Below are 15,053 nucleotides of genomic sequence, written 5' to 3'. Positions count from 1 at the left end.
TGGCAGCGGGAGAGTTGTTCCCCTATGAGTTTCAAGTATATTATTAAGGAGTCCTACACTCCAAGTTTGGACAGGCACTCGAGGGGATAAAAAAACGTAGGTTTTCGGGAGATTTTATGAACAGGCACTTTGATGTTCTCATTCCCTACACTTACATGCCTGATGTACACATGGAGCGCACACAAATTGAGGATAAAAGTCGGTCGCCTTAAAAGGCGGGTGAGCCTAGTACTTTAATGTGATGTGTCATTTTCCTTCTATAGTTAAACTAGTAAGAAATTTCACTTTAACAAATTTTTAGTGCATTTTTTAATAAAATCGGGCCACATAAAGATCTTTTTTATATATATTTTTTAAATGTGGGATGAAAAGGAAGAAAATACAACACAGACTCTGGGAGAACATGGAGAACTGTGCAAAGGTGGTTTAAGGTCTGTATTTGATTGTGATGCAGTAATGCTAACATACACACCACCTCCATCATTTTGCTTTACAATATACTGTATGTCATTCTGAATTATTATTGGCTGTCCACCATTCATTTGTAATGTTTATTACCTCCTGAGCAGTAAAGGCAGCATGCACTGATGTCTCCTTGTCTGTGTTGGCTGGCAGAATCACACTTTTGGGATGAAGGATCTGTGACCACTGGCCGGTCACCAAAGTGCCTACTACTGTAGTTAGATCTTTTCTTTCATGACTTTCCCAGAGCAATACATGTCCTGTTGGGTTCGCCAAGAGGACCCTCATTCCATCTCCAGAGACAAACAATCCCAGTGCCTTTGAATACTCTGAAAGGAGACACAGTAGTCAATACTGAGCTAAATTATATCCCAAGCTAAAATGGCATTTAAGGTAATAAACTGACATAAAAGTTGGCCCACAGCAAATTAATTTGCAGACCTTTATTGTGGTTTTTAAATATCTTTCTAGCTTCATGTGCTTTTCCTTGGGAGACTGCTATTTCCACTCACAGTCTAAAGGTTTAATTATACAATGACCTGTTTGTGTGCATGAATGCATTTTTTGCCTTGAGATGGAATGACATCCAATCAAAGAATGTCCCTGTTTTATCTTATTTGATGTTAACACAAACCGTGGCTCCTCATAACCCTGGTGAGGATAAAGCTCAGAGAATGGAAGAATGGATGGCGTCATGCATGTGCACTTGGGAGGGAGCTTAAGGACTCCAGTAATGGTAATTACCCTCCGAACCAGGAGTTGGTGCTCTGGACTGATGACCCCAAACGCAGAAAGGAAAACTGACAGCCACTCTACCGCTGACATCGCTTCAGTTTTCCACCCTCCTGGACCCACCCTTTCCTGCCAAATCAATACATAATACAAAACCAGCCATCTTGCTCCAGTTCTATTCTGAGCTCCTATCTAAAAGGGCGTAATCCACAGCTTGTTGCATGCTTTGTTGTTTTTCAACTTTTTCAATTATTTAAGGTCACCAAAGTGATGCCCCAACTCTTTAATGCAGTAGTGTCTTTTACAATGGATACACTCACTCATCAATAGATGGGTGCACTATGCGGTGCACTACACAGTATTAGATGTGGCAAACTTGAGTCATAAGTGATTAGTAAATTGGAAATGGGATAAAAAAGAAAAGACTGCTGTTTTAATAGTCACTCTTTGTTTTTCTGAGAGTTTTTAGCCTTTCTCACTAGGAGCTTGAACATTCAAATTGCTAATAATAAGGGTGACAAGGGTTCCGATTAAAGAAAGCTCTTAAAATAATTACATCAAATGCAGAACTTTGTGAAAATATACAGTATTCTATGTATAGTATTTTATCAATTATTAGTATTCTGTAAATATTTTCAAAATATAGTATAATGGGACAAGATAATTTAGTACTTTTATTTATGAAAACTTTTAATATGAAGATTATGTAGAAAATGTGCAGCACGTGTAGTGAGTAAACACTGGATATGTATTTGAAGAAGTCACCAGCTGGCACACTATGCTCACTTGAAATGCAAAGGTGCAGAACATTAAGCTACACTGAATTTTAACCTTTTAACCTTTTTTGATTGCGAGTTCTTAATAACTATCCATTCAGTTCTTTACATTACAGATTTGTGGTGACTCAAGGGCTAACCTAGCTACTTTAGACAAGATAGTAGCCTAGTGCAGGACATACGTCCACAGACTAGAGGTACCAATTAACTTAACACATCTCTGAAAAGGGAAATGGAACCAGGAACCAAAAACACATGCAAACACTACAAAGACTTGGTATGAAATTGAATCCACTATCCACATTTCTGGAAATTTGGGACAAGAACTCCTACCACTGTGCTTATAGGCCTAAGTAAAGTTTTTAAACCCTTAAAAATGAATTATTCACATAGGCCACATCTGATACTTAGCTAAAAACAAGAAAAGTGCAAACCATGCGAAGGTTTCATGACTTGACTAACACCATCTGCTGCACTTGTCATTTTCAAACAGTCGTGGTCCTTGTTCCACAAAAAGAGTTCACCTGATGCCAGCAACCCTATTAGCCAAGCACCTGTTTGGAGAACAAGAGTCAGGTATTGTTAAAATGTCTTTGCAACTGGGCAGATTGAAACCAAATTCAGTACTGCTGATGGCTGCAGCTTCAAATCCTATCCTTGGCTCAATGTAATTTATCATGTCATTGTTTAATCTGTTTAATCCAGACTTGGGTCACGCTTTTGGAACCTATCCCAGCTAGCATAAGGCACAAGGTAGGAACAAATCCCGGACAGGGGCAGACCATTGCAGAGCAAACACACACACACCCATCCACACACCAAACCCACATTGGAGCCAATTTAGCATTGCCATTTTACTTAACCTGCCACACACCAAACCCACACTATGGTCAATATGGCGTTGCCATTTTACCTAACCTGCATGTCATTTGATGCACAGAGGAAACCTACATAGACACGGGGAGGACATTCAAACTCTGGACAGGGAGGACTCAGTAGGCGAACCCTAGGCTTGATGTGAGACCCTGAATTAGACAGATAGCCTATCAGTATTGAGATACACCCATAATACCCATCAAAATACAACATTTCAAATAGCCTGGAACTAATTGAGGTTGAATAGTTTTTAGTAGACTAGGGGGCTTCACCCCCTGCTCGCTTCGCTCGCCAACCCCCGTGTTTGGTTTTCCGGACACACTTTTAAGATTTTTTTTCTTTGAATTGTTGCTATTTCATTAGTTTCACTTTTATTTCAGAACTTATGTAAAAACAATATTTGGAATCTTTCGAGTCCAAATATGCTGAATCTTTTAAATGACGTTCGTGAGACTTGTGTTTAATGACTTTGTCAGGTTAGAGATAATGAAAACTGGAATTCAAAAGACTCAAAAAAAACGTAGGCGCGAAACACATGCAGAGCAAGATACGGAATATGAAAGCAGAAAAAAACGACAGTGTTAAAAAAAAAAGTAAACATCGCATTAGCGCAAAGAAAGAGAAATTATTACTCAAGAGAAATAACTAAAAGGCGAATAGAGATCAAATATATGGACATACAGTAGGTGATATATCAGAAGTATGTAAATATTGTAAGGCTTTGAAGTTTAAGTCAGAGAATTTCAAAAACGGAGTTTACCTCACATGCATTTATTGGTTACTTTGCAAAAAAAATTATTAACTGCTGATGATGTCGATCGCTTTGTCTGTGCTGAAATTCCAAACAGAGAAACCTGTCTTGAATTATCTCTAACTTGCTCTGCATGTGTTTTGGCCCTTTTGTTTTGTAACCACTTTATGACATTTTACTTTGTTTTCTACTCTGTCTTTTATTTCTGACCTCGCTTTGTCCTGCTTTTTTTCAATGACACCTGGTCCTTGTGATTATTTTCCCTTTTTCGAGTATTAATTTCCATTTGTTTGTGCTACTGCAATCTTTACTTTCTTTTTTTATACTTTCTAATTTTCCTACTTTCATATTCTTTAACTTTCTCCACATTTGAATCGCACATACGTTTTTTTGTTTTTTTTTGGAGCCTTTTGAATGCTCTGCTTTCATAATCTACTCTTTATGTGTATAGCGCGATCATTTGTGAACGTCTTTATGAAGTTCTACTTTGTCTTTTACTCTGTCTTTTAATTCTGAGCCCGATTGGACGTGCTTTGTTTCAATTCCACTTGTTACAGGCTGATAATTACTTGCCTTATTTTCTGAATTTGCACCTGGATTATTTTTTCTTTTTTCTTTCCAACACTTTTGAGTCTCTTTTCTCCGCGCTGCTTTCTTCTTCGCTTATTCGTCGATGTTTCATTTATAACGTATTGTCCTTAGACGCTTTATATGCGCTGAGACCCTAGATCTGTGTGTGCTCAAATCCTTCACAAGACTGAATGTTTTGCTGCCCAGTTGTCTTATTTGATAGATTGTAAGTAGGGTGTGTCTTGCAAGAATCTCATGTTCTATGTCATTGCGAGACGGTCCTGGGTCAATCTCTTGGCGCAATGTCTCATGTTTACAGTCCCCGCGAAACGCACCGTGGCAACTTTTGTCTCGCAGGTCTTTTAAATGTCTTTCGAGAAGAGCACGTATTGTAGCCTTGCTTTTGCTTTCCAGGATTTTTTTTTTATAATAGAGAGATTATCAAATTTTAAATTTCTATAAATGGAAAAGGGTATACTGCATCTTTTACTTATTTCTTGGCAGTTTCACTCTGTCTCTTCTTACCTCAGCACAACTTTAATGCTAATCATTAGTGAAAGAAATCTATATACACTAAAAACGTTATGCATACTGAATAAAATCTGTATTTGAAAACTCAATTAAATTATATTAGATGGATAGATGGAATGGTCAGCATTGTATTGCATTTTTCCTCAGTTAAGAAATGCAGAATGTATTCCAGTCCACATAAATCTAAAGACACTACAAGAGTTGTTATTAACTGAAGAAAGATATTTGACACTTTTGATAGCTGTTGTCACAAATTTCTCTTATAAAAGTCAAAGAGGTTTATTTAAATGTGTGTATGTGTGTGTGTTAATACCTGTGGTGGACTGGTGTCCTGTACAGTTGTTGGTTCCTGCCTTGCATCCAATGCTTGCTGGGATAGGCTCCAGCTACCCTGGATAAAGTGGGTTTAGAAAATGGATGGATGGATGAATAATGTACTGAACATTGAAACATTAACAACTCCTTAAGTTACAAAAGTCTTTCTTTTTTTATTCACTCTGACCAGTATCATATGAATTGCCCAGCCAAGATAAATAAATGGCAAACTTAAACACAAAAGAATTTTCAAAGATGTTACGGGTTTGTAAGTGAATAGTTTTTTATGAGCGAGAGTGCCATGCGTTAGGATTTTGATGGCAGTGCTTCTGTGACCCTTAAATGGATTAAGAGGCACTGATTGTAAATGGATGGAGGTTTAGAAAATGCATAGATGAATGGATAGATGGAATAATTAAAAACAAGCAACCACTTTTGAAAATGGTTAGACTTATGAAAACTCAAGTTAGCATAGTAAATGTTAATATATAAATGCTCACTCATAAAATATTATCCCAAATTTAAGGTAGTCATCACTCTGTGTTCAGATTTAAGCTCTGAATCTCAAGACATCACTCCTTCTTTCACTTGATGCAGCCGCCTGTCCACTGCTTATTCCAGTAAGAGGCGCGGGGAGCTATCATTTATCCCACCAGTGCCGTTAGCAAGGTAGTAACTCACCCGGGTTATTGCTGCAATCCATCATAACACAATACTTCAACAAATATAAGTATGCAATATTTTACCATTTGTAGAAGTTGCCAAATTTATGACATTCTTCATGAGAGCACTGAATTTTGGGTTCTTTTTCTTTTTTCTTCCAGTCACTAAGTTGATTTCACTAACGCGCTTATCATCCAACATGAATATACTTTCTGTGGCCTAAAAAAGAATAAATTAATAATTATGTGAATTAGAAATTGACAATAGCAAAATATAAGACTGTTAGACCCCCTTAATACAACACAGAATTGTAGAGGGGTAGGAGCCTATACCAGCAGCAAAAAGCAGCTATGTAGGACCCAACACTGGAGGGTGTGTCAGTTCATCACTTGTTCATCTACACATCCAAAATAATTAAATGACAAAGACTACAGCCATTTCTTAACAAGAATTTGGGAATGGATGTTGGGTCATACCATATACATCTACACATCTGGCAGGTGGCCAGGATGAACAAGACATGCAGAGAATGGCACAGGACAGGTCAGAGGGCTATACTCCATATCACTGTGGGTGGCCATGTTTTGATAAGCCATTCTGTGCAAAAAGTTCCGCAGCAGAGAATTATCCTGAAGATCTACTGTGATAGATAAAATGTGCGGCAGACCGACCAGTCTGACTGACCTAGTAGCACTGGGTCCAAGGTCCAAACAGCTCTGGATAGGGTGGGCACCAGTACATCAGAGGGTCCAATTAGGGATCTCAAATTAGCTTAACCCATTTGTCATTGGAGATGTGGAAGGAAAAACCATATGGACATGGCAAGAACATGAATACCCAACACAGAAACAACGTTGGGTCCATGAAGTAGTAGCACTGTCTGTTGAGCTCTTATGCCACCTAACTTGCTCTTTACTCTTCTTAAAATTGTACATAAGTAATAATTAAAGGTAATATTAACAAATTGTGACCAAATTCTAACATAACATGCAACGATTCAGGTTGTAAAGCTGATAGGATGACTGTCCTTAAACACCATCCGTAAAGATGTTGCAAGAACAACAGAAATTCAACCATATCAAATCTATGGAGTACAACACACAAAGTTTGATAATCAGGTCCAGTGGTGCTAAGTCATATGAAAGATGCCACAAAATCAGCTTTTACCAAAAAGGCTGCATTGAACCTGCGTTCTGGCAGGTGAACAGCTAAGGTGATGTTGCTTATTGTAAAACATATCAGTGAAAGGAACCCACATAAAAACTCAGTTTGCGGCTGAGGATTTTTCACTTTTTGTTTATTTTAATATATCATCTGTTTCTGTTTTATCTAAATGCAATAGCTGCATTGACTAGCACTAAAGTCACTGCGTAAGCGTGACACTGTCATAACTCACCTGTCCGAGCCAGCTGAATCGAGACCATGGCTTTTTCCTTTTAATGCTTGATGATACTATGACTTCCAATTTCACCTCCATTTTGTCTTAAGAGTTACCTGCATGAACTTTTTGAAAAGATTTAAGTGTTAGAATAATCATTTAATACCAGAAACACATTTTTAGAACAATTATTGTCATGCAAAAGCTCTGCATCTGCTATTATATGCCTCAGCCTCAGGCCTTTACTGGAAATGTCTTGCCAGTTACCTTTATTTAGTGTAAGGTGCTCTTATTCATTCATTAATTGATTTTTGCTTTATGTGGTGCTGCTAATAGTATGCATCAGAACAAAGATAAATGCAATAAATTATTAAGCTGAAAACTCAGGGGAACAAAGAAATTAAAACTGTAATGAAATCAGAACCATGAGTTCAGTGTTGGACTTTATGAAGAGCGCTATAAAGACTTGGCAATGTTGCACTAAGTTACTTTCTTATGAAAATAAAGGTAAGACCATTAAGGACACTTAATAAAAGCAAACAATGCTGCATCCGTCACTTTGTTAACTGTTAACGAAAAAGGATAAATTAATAATTATGTGAATTACAAATGGGGCGGCACGGTGGCACAGTGGGTAGCGCTGCTGCCTCGCAGTTGGGAGATCTGGGGACCCGGGTTCACTTCCCGGGTCCTCCCTGCGTGGAGTTTGCATGTTCTCCCCGTGTCTGCGTGGGTTTCCTCCGGGCGCTCCGGTTTCCTCCCACAGTCCAAAGACATGCAGGTTAGGTGGATTGGCGATTCTAAATTGGCCCTAGTGTGTGCTTGGTGTGTGGGTGTGTTTGTGTGTGTCCTGCGGTGGGTTGGCACCCTGCTCGGGATTGGTTCCCTGCCTTGTGCCCTGTGTTGGCTGGGATTGGCTCCAGCAGACCCCCGTGACCCTGTGTTCGGATTCAGCGGGTTGGAAAATGGATGGATGGATGAATTACAAATCAACAATAGCAAAACATAAAACTGTTAGACCCTCTTAATACAGCACAGAATTGTAAAGGGGTAGGAGCCTATACCAGCAGCAAAAAGCAGCTATGTAGCTGACGGCTCTCCTCAACACTGGAGGGTGTGTCAGTTCATCACTTGTTCATCTTAAATGACAAAGACTACAGCCATTTTTTGAAAAGAATTTGGGAATGGATGTTGGGTCATACCATATACATCTACACATCTGGCAGGTGCCCAGGATGAACAAGACATGCAGAGAATGACACAGGACAGGTCAGAGGGCTATACTCCATATCACTGTGGGTGGCCATGTTTTGATAAGCCATTCTGGGCAAAAAGCTCTGCAGCAGAGAATTATCCTGAAGATCTACTGTGATATATAAGGTGTGGCAGACCAACCAGTCTGACTGACCTAGTAGCACTGGATCCAAGGTCCAAACAGCTCTGGATAGGGTGGGCACCAGTACATCAGAGGGTCCAATTAGGGATCTCAAATTAACTTAAACCATTTGTTTAATTAAATCAAATTAACTTAAACCGTTAAATGTACACTTAATAAAAACAAACAATGCTGCATCCGTCACTTTGTTAACTGCTTAGGCAAAAGTAGTCCGCCTACACAGTGACACAACCAGCAGCACCTCTCAGTATTATGGGAATTTTTTTTTCTTTTATTTTGGACAGAAGAAGTTTAAAGATAAAACTAGAAACTGAAATTAGGGCAAGAGTGGGTAGATCAGAACTGTAATTTTCATTCTTGTGAGGGTTTACCACTATCAGAAGTCTTTGATAAAGATGGCATCTGACATAGCATTAATTGATAAAAGTGTAGTCATAATAATACAACAGGCAGGAATCCTTAGATACAAAAGCACAATGTGAAACACAGGAACAAAACAAAATTAGTAAAATTTCAAGGAAAATACATAACAAATGATCAAAAGGAACCAAAATCCTAACAGTAACATCTCCTTGTATACAATATACTCAAACCTGCATAATTCATTTCATTGTTGCAGGGGGCAGAACCTCTCATAGCAGCCTTAGGTGTAATTCAGGACCAAGTTCTTAACAACATGCCAGTCCATTGCAGTGCCCAATGACACACACATCACATGACTTTTCTGTGACTCCATCTCTAGACCCCACTTTCATATGCACATTGCTTTCCTATGAATTGCTTAGTAATGCTAATTGTGTAGAAGACACCATATGCTGGGTAGATCAAAGGAAATCAGAAAGAGTGGGGCTTAGGGAAAAGTGTATGGACAAGCTGAGCTAGAACAAGCTCAGTCCTGAGGTGTTTGAAAACAAAGAATGATGCAAGAATTAAAAAATTGAATTTAATTAGGGAAACAGTGCCATACTGCTGTTACTATACTGAACTGTGGTAGCAAAAGTGCTCCTACCATAGCCATGGTCATGCGATGTGGCAGGAGAAGACAAAAGATGAATAAAATCAGAAGTAGTAAAAATGATTCTGCAGAAGTGCAACTGGCTTAATACCCTTAGCATCTTGGCAATCTTTTGGAAAACCTTAGTTGAACTCTAAGAAAGCCTGTCTTGGCATAAACCATGAAGAAGATACTCAGAGGCAGGAAAAATGATTTACCCTGCTCAGGTTGTTGCCACTATGACCATCACAAGCATAAGAGGTATCTATCTACCATATAATAAAACACTAAGATCTGTATATCCAGTCCCTTACAGGAATCTGATTGGTTAGTTTGCCTTTGGTGTGATTGGTCAGTCTGGCTTTGTTAAAATGATCAAAAGTGGAAATGTGAGTGTGAGATGCACATGCTGAGAGAGTCACCTTCAAAGATGGCAAGTATAAAAGCAGGCAACTGGTGAGAAAGGCCCCTCAAAAATAATGACAAGAGCCTGAGAAGCAGGCTTTATGGGAACACACAAGAGAAAGGGAGCACCTGTGAAGAGAGATTCAAACACATGCAAATACAGAGGAAAAGCGCTGAAGGTACTTGTAGGACAAGAGATGGAATATTTTAAAAATGATTCTGTTACGTCTTTTAAGTGCCATCGAGAAAGGACAGGCATCCTGGCCAGGATGGAGGATGATTTCTTGCCCAGACTGGAGGTCATAATGGAAGGATAGCAAGAGGGGAGGCTTAACCTGGCAGGAACACCTAACAATTTTTTATTAAAACTGGGACAGATGAATAAGGGGTGGACTGGGAGAACATGGATGGCAGGAGCAGTTCATTCCCCCACACAGCACTTGGCTCTGGGGTGAACATAGTTAGGTCACCTGCAGGGTGGCATGAGAATTGTCCGGAAAAGCAGATCTGTCAGGGTCCTAGGGTGCCACCAGAGGGCACTGCCAGGGAAGGACTATCTAGGTTTCTGCATTTCCTGGAAGTGCTTCAGAAGCAGTCCTGGCTGGGTCCAGTTTAGAAGAAGCCTGCAGCCTCACTCGACAGGTACTGTGGCTGCTGGAAAATAAATGTGTGGCCATAAATCCTGCATTACTGTGGAGCAACAGTACAAACTAATTTTGAACAGCATATTTAAACTACAAAAATACAAAACCAGTCAGGGAAAATTCTGTTACAGACCAATTTTCTTCATGATAACTTTCCCCATTAAGGTTATCTCATATTTTTGTTACTGCAGTGGGTTGGCGTCCTGCCCGGGGTTTGTTGCCTGCCTTGCACTCCAGCAGACCCCCGTGACCCTGTAGTTAGGATATAGCGGGTTGGATATTTTTGTTAAAAGAAACATTCACTAAAGAAACGTTGATCTTCCTGGACATAGCACATCTGATAGCCAAACTCATCACAAAGCATTTCACAAGTATGTCTCATGTCATACAACAGAATGGAATAGCAGGCTCAGAAAATGATGGCTAGCGTAGCAGGTAAATTGGTTTGTCCACAGTCATATGACACAGTAAAATAAATCTTAAATCTGCAACATTACTGTTTAATCCAATTATTTAAAACAAAATTAATCTTAAATCTGCAACATTACAGTTTAATCTAATTATTTTAAACAGACTCTACTCTGCTTGGTTCCTTTAAAGTAAAACATTGCTAGGTAAGTATCAGAAAAAAAAGACTGGAAGACAACAATTTATTCATATACAGGATCATTTTAACTTAGTCACATAAACAGGAACAGGCTACAATGTTCATAAAATATGTTCAAATTAATGCTCCAGTAATTACCAAAAAAAAAAATCAGTATTTTAATGTTTTATACCTGCCATTGTTCTGTACCATTTAGCAGCATGAAGTACTACTGCAGCCTGAAGGTCAGATTTGAGATTCACGTAACACTCCAAATGTGGCTTGAGTGCTTTAGTATGTGTGTGCTGGCAGAGTAGCCGTACTTCACGACAGAATAGGGGTTTGCTGATTGTCCTTTTATAAACGGTGCACGACGCTCAGTTTGTTTAACTGCCTCGCATTCTCACGTCCACCCGCTTTCTCACATGGTACACCCTCAATGTGTGACATTAGAAGAGAGGTGAACCAACCAGCATTTAATGTGGAGTTTCTGTAAAAAAAGCATCAAAAACATAGGAACTGGAGATAATGCAGTTAAAAATTGACAAACCAGTTTTAATAAGAGTGGTAAAATCTATAATTGCATAAGTCATTTGCATTTACAATCTTTATGATGCAAAACAGAAAGCAAGTTCTGTAAGATAAAGCTAACTTTAAAGACTAAAAACAATCAGTACGTACAAACATCAACACAGAACAAGGACAACAAAAAGATAAGAAAAACAAGTGATGACACACACAAAGTACAATACAATACAGTACACAAGAATGGAAAGCAAAAAACATTATAAATGGAATCCAAAAATAAAATATGATTAATACTTGGAAAGGTAAAATGCAATTCACACACAAAAATGAAATTAGCTCTACCTCCATGTCACAGAAGTTCAAATTATTCTGAAGACACCTGAAGGCAGGCGGTGTGGTGTGCTGGCTAAGGAGTTGGACTTTAAAGCTGCCAATTCAACTCCTCCCTTCTCTTTATTGTACAATTCTGAGCAAGTCACGTAGTCTGTCTATTTCCAAATGTGAGGAATATCTAATAAGAGTTGAAATGTATCCTGATGTATGGCACCTTGGGTAAAGGTGTCAGGCTAATATCCAATAATAACTAATATGTTATCTGATTTTGTCTAACATTACACTCTAGTCCACTGACGTGTGCAGCCTTGCTGCTCCATCAACTATTACAATCTGTACCTAAGGCAAAAACAAGCCTTAGACAAGTGTCCATAATTGCCAAAAATGATGCACATGACTCAAATGACAAACTTTCAAACTCACTTTGCATTCCTTTTAACACTTGAGTACTTTGTTACTATTTCATTCACTAAAATCTATTTTGTTTTACATTTTATATGCTATTTCTTGAAATTTCCATTTGGTTCTGCAGCTGGGTCTTTTGGTCATTTTCTGTCTGCTTATACAAGTAAACTGATGCAGACTTTTTCACTGGCATGTGAAATGCAGATTGAGTGTTAACTTTATACTGTAGGAAACATCTGGCACTCGTGCAAGACCGTCTTCTCGACCACATAAATGTCAGCAGTGTAGTCTGTTAAGTTAAGAGTGGGTGACTAGGATTTTGGCTTACATGGAATTCCTGGTTTCCTCCGGGCGCTCCAGTTTCCTCCCACAGTCCAAAGACATGCAGGTTAGGTGGATTGGTGATTCTAAATTGGCCCTAGTGTGTGCTTGGTGTGTGGGTGTGTTTGTGTGTGTCCTGCGGTGGGTTGGCACCCTACCCGGGATTGGTTCCCTGCCTTGTGCCCTGTGTTGGCTGGGATTGGCTCCAGCAGACCCCCGTGACCCTGTGTTCGGATTCAGCGGGTTGGAAAATGGATGGATGGATGGATGGATGGATGGAATTCCTGAGGTAATTGTGTCTGATCGAGAACCTTCATTTTTATTCTGTTTTTGAAGGAATTTTTGGTAAAACAAAGTATTAATATGCTACCAGTACAATCTGCAAATGAGCCTTAATTTTGCTTGATTCAAACTTTCCAGTAATCTTCAGGTCATTTTAAACACCCCGTTGATAATTAATTTTATTCTGAGATTTGGGTAACAACTTAACTTTCCAAAAGATGCTCTGTAGTAAATGTGTGTCTTATGATATTTGTGTTACGTCTTCATGGTTATCAATAAAGATGAGTGAAATGATTTATGGTTAAACTCAGTGTTTCTCTTCATAAAAAAAATAAAAAATTCTGAAATAAACAGCATTTCATTTTCAGCAAAATTCATGCCATTCAAACAAAAAGAAATGTGGTTATTTCCTGTCTGAAACTGCTTTTGAATATTAATTCTGCCTGTGCCTGTCAGTTATTTAGTATTTAATTCTTCTTCTTCTTTCGGCTGCTCCCGTTAGGGGTCACCACAGTGGATCATCTTCTTCCATGTCTTCCTGTCCTCTACATCTTGTTCTGTTACACCCGTCACCTGCATGTCCTCTCTCACCACATCCATAAACCTTCTCTTAGGCCTTATTCTTTTCCTCTTGCCTGGCAGCTCTATCTTTAACATCTCTATAAGGGGGAAAAGTCACCAGAGGTTTGCATATCCTCAACCACACTCTTAAAAATAATGGCTCTTAAATGGCGCTATATGGTTCTATACAGAGTTGTATGGTTCCTTGTAGCTCCATTGCTTCACTAAGCACCATTTTGTTCTGGGATGGGTTATTTGCATATGAAGTTGGTTCTTTGTTCTCTGAAAAACTTCCTAAAATGTAGAAAAAAATCAAAAATCTTTAATGTATAATGGGGCTGCAGGGTACTAATAGATTAAGAAAACCTGAACTTCGCCTGTGTTACTGCTTGCAAGCAGTGAGACCCATTGGAATTTCACAGATCTGTTATCATCGATTTGTGGTTATTCACTGTATAGTGCCTGTTATTGATTTAAATAAAAAAAAACTTTTATGTGGGTGGGTCTTTTGGGAACCAAAAATGGCTCCTGTATTGCATCACTCTGTAGAACTGCTCTGGCACCTTTATTTTTAAGAGTCTAGGGTAAGGTGCTTGTCAGATAAAAGGGTTTGTATGGACGCTTGGCATCTTTGCAGCTGAGGTTTCAGTGAAGAAAGCATAATAAGGTGCGCCATGGTTTATGTTGGTGTGTCTTTCTGTGGAAAATATGTGGCATGTAATAATACTGTATGTTAAAAAAAAACATATTCCTCTGTGATGAAGTGAACGAGCGGTACAAATAGAATTACGGATTACACACATTACGCAACTGCAGAGAAGAAGACAGGTAAACCCTAAACTATGAACAAGGATTCAGGAGCAATATTCCTTGAACACCTCCAAAAACTGTTTTTTGCCATTGCAAAATTATCTGCAAAGCACATTCCAATGCCAGTTTCACAAAACTATATGCAAAACATGCATGCTTTTGCTCATTACTAGTTACCAACAGGTGAGCCTTCCTGTTTCTCTGTGAGTCTCTGCCTCCTTCCATGGGTTGCTACTTAAATCTGTGATTTCTTATTTCTTATTACCACCTGCTTAATACTAGTGAATGAAAGCCCAGTCCATGAGTTATAAAAGGTCATAAAATCTCTTTTAAGCAGTGGCAATATGCAGTAATTCATCAAGAGAGTGAACTGAAATTAAACCATCACATGTAACTCTTATATACAAAAATTCCCTTTATCCATTTATTGCTGTGAATTTGTCTTTTACCATACACTACATAGTCTTTGTTTCTTCTTGATTTGTGTTGTATCTTTCACACTTAAATCAGCTCCTTTTGATAACCTTGTCCATTCTTTTGTGAATGACATTATGTCTATCTCAACTTTTATTAATCCAACTTTAAAAAATGCAAGTAAAATTTCCTGCATCTTTGCATTGCCAAAGGTCCCCCAGGCTGACTGAAGCTCAGATGTCTATGTGAATTGAAAGGGTGGGTGACCAAGTCAGGTGAAAACCCAATGCCTGGGAGGGCTGGCCTGACACATACTGTAC

The 15,053-nt window shown here is 38.8% G+C and overlaps 1 protein-coding gene across 1 annotated transcript in view; it reads right to left on the bottom strand.

Annotated features, from left to right (window-relative positions):
• LOC114652873 (ciliogenesis and planar polarity effector 1-like) overlaps positions 1-7,158 on the bottom strand; it is a 122,297-nt gene extending 115,139 nt beyond the window's left edge. The window contains exons 1-4 of the mRNA XM_051928577.1: positions 7,073-7,158; positions 5,760-5,895; positions 2,405-2,524; positions 559-791 (exon numbers count right to left, since the gene is read on the bottom strand). Coding sequence (XP_051784537.1) covers positions 559-791; positions 2,405-2,524; positions 5,760-5,895; positions 7,073-7,153 — 570 coding nt within the window. The 5' untranslated portion in view covers positions 7,154-7,158. The remainder of the gene's footprint in view (positions 1-558; positions 792-2,404; positions 2,525-5,759; positions 5,896-7,072) is intronic.
• Between the last annotated feature and the right edge of the window lie 7,895 nt (positions 7,159-15,053).

Source organism: Erpetoichthys calabaricus, chromosome 5 (assembly GCF_900747795.2).
Source record: "Erpetoichthys calabaricus chromosome 5, fErpCal1.3, whole genome shotgun sequence".
Classification (NCBI taxonomy): domain Eukaryota; kingdom Metazoa; phylum Chordata; class Cladistia; order Polypteriformes; family Polypteridae; genus Erpetoichthys; species Erpetoichthys calabaricus.
This window is presented reverse-complemented; position numbering and strand designations above follow the sequence as displayed.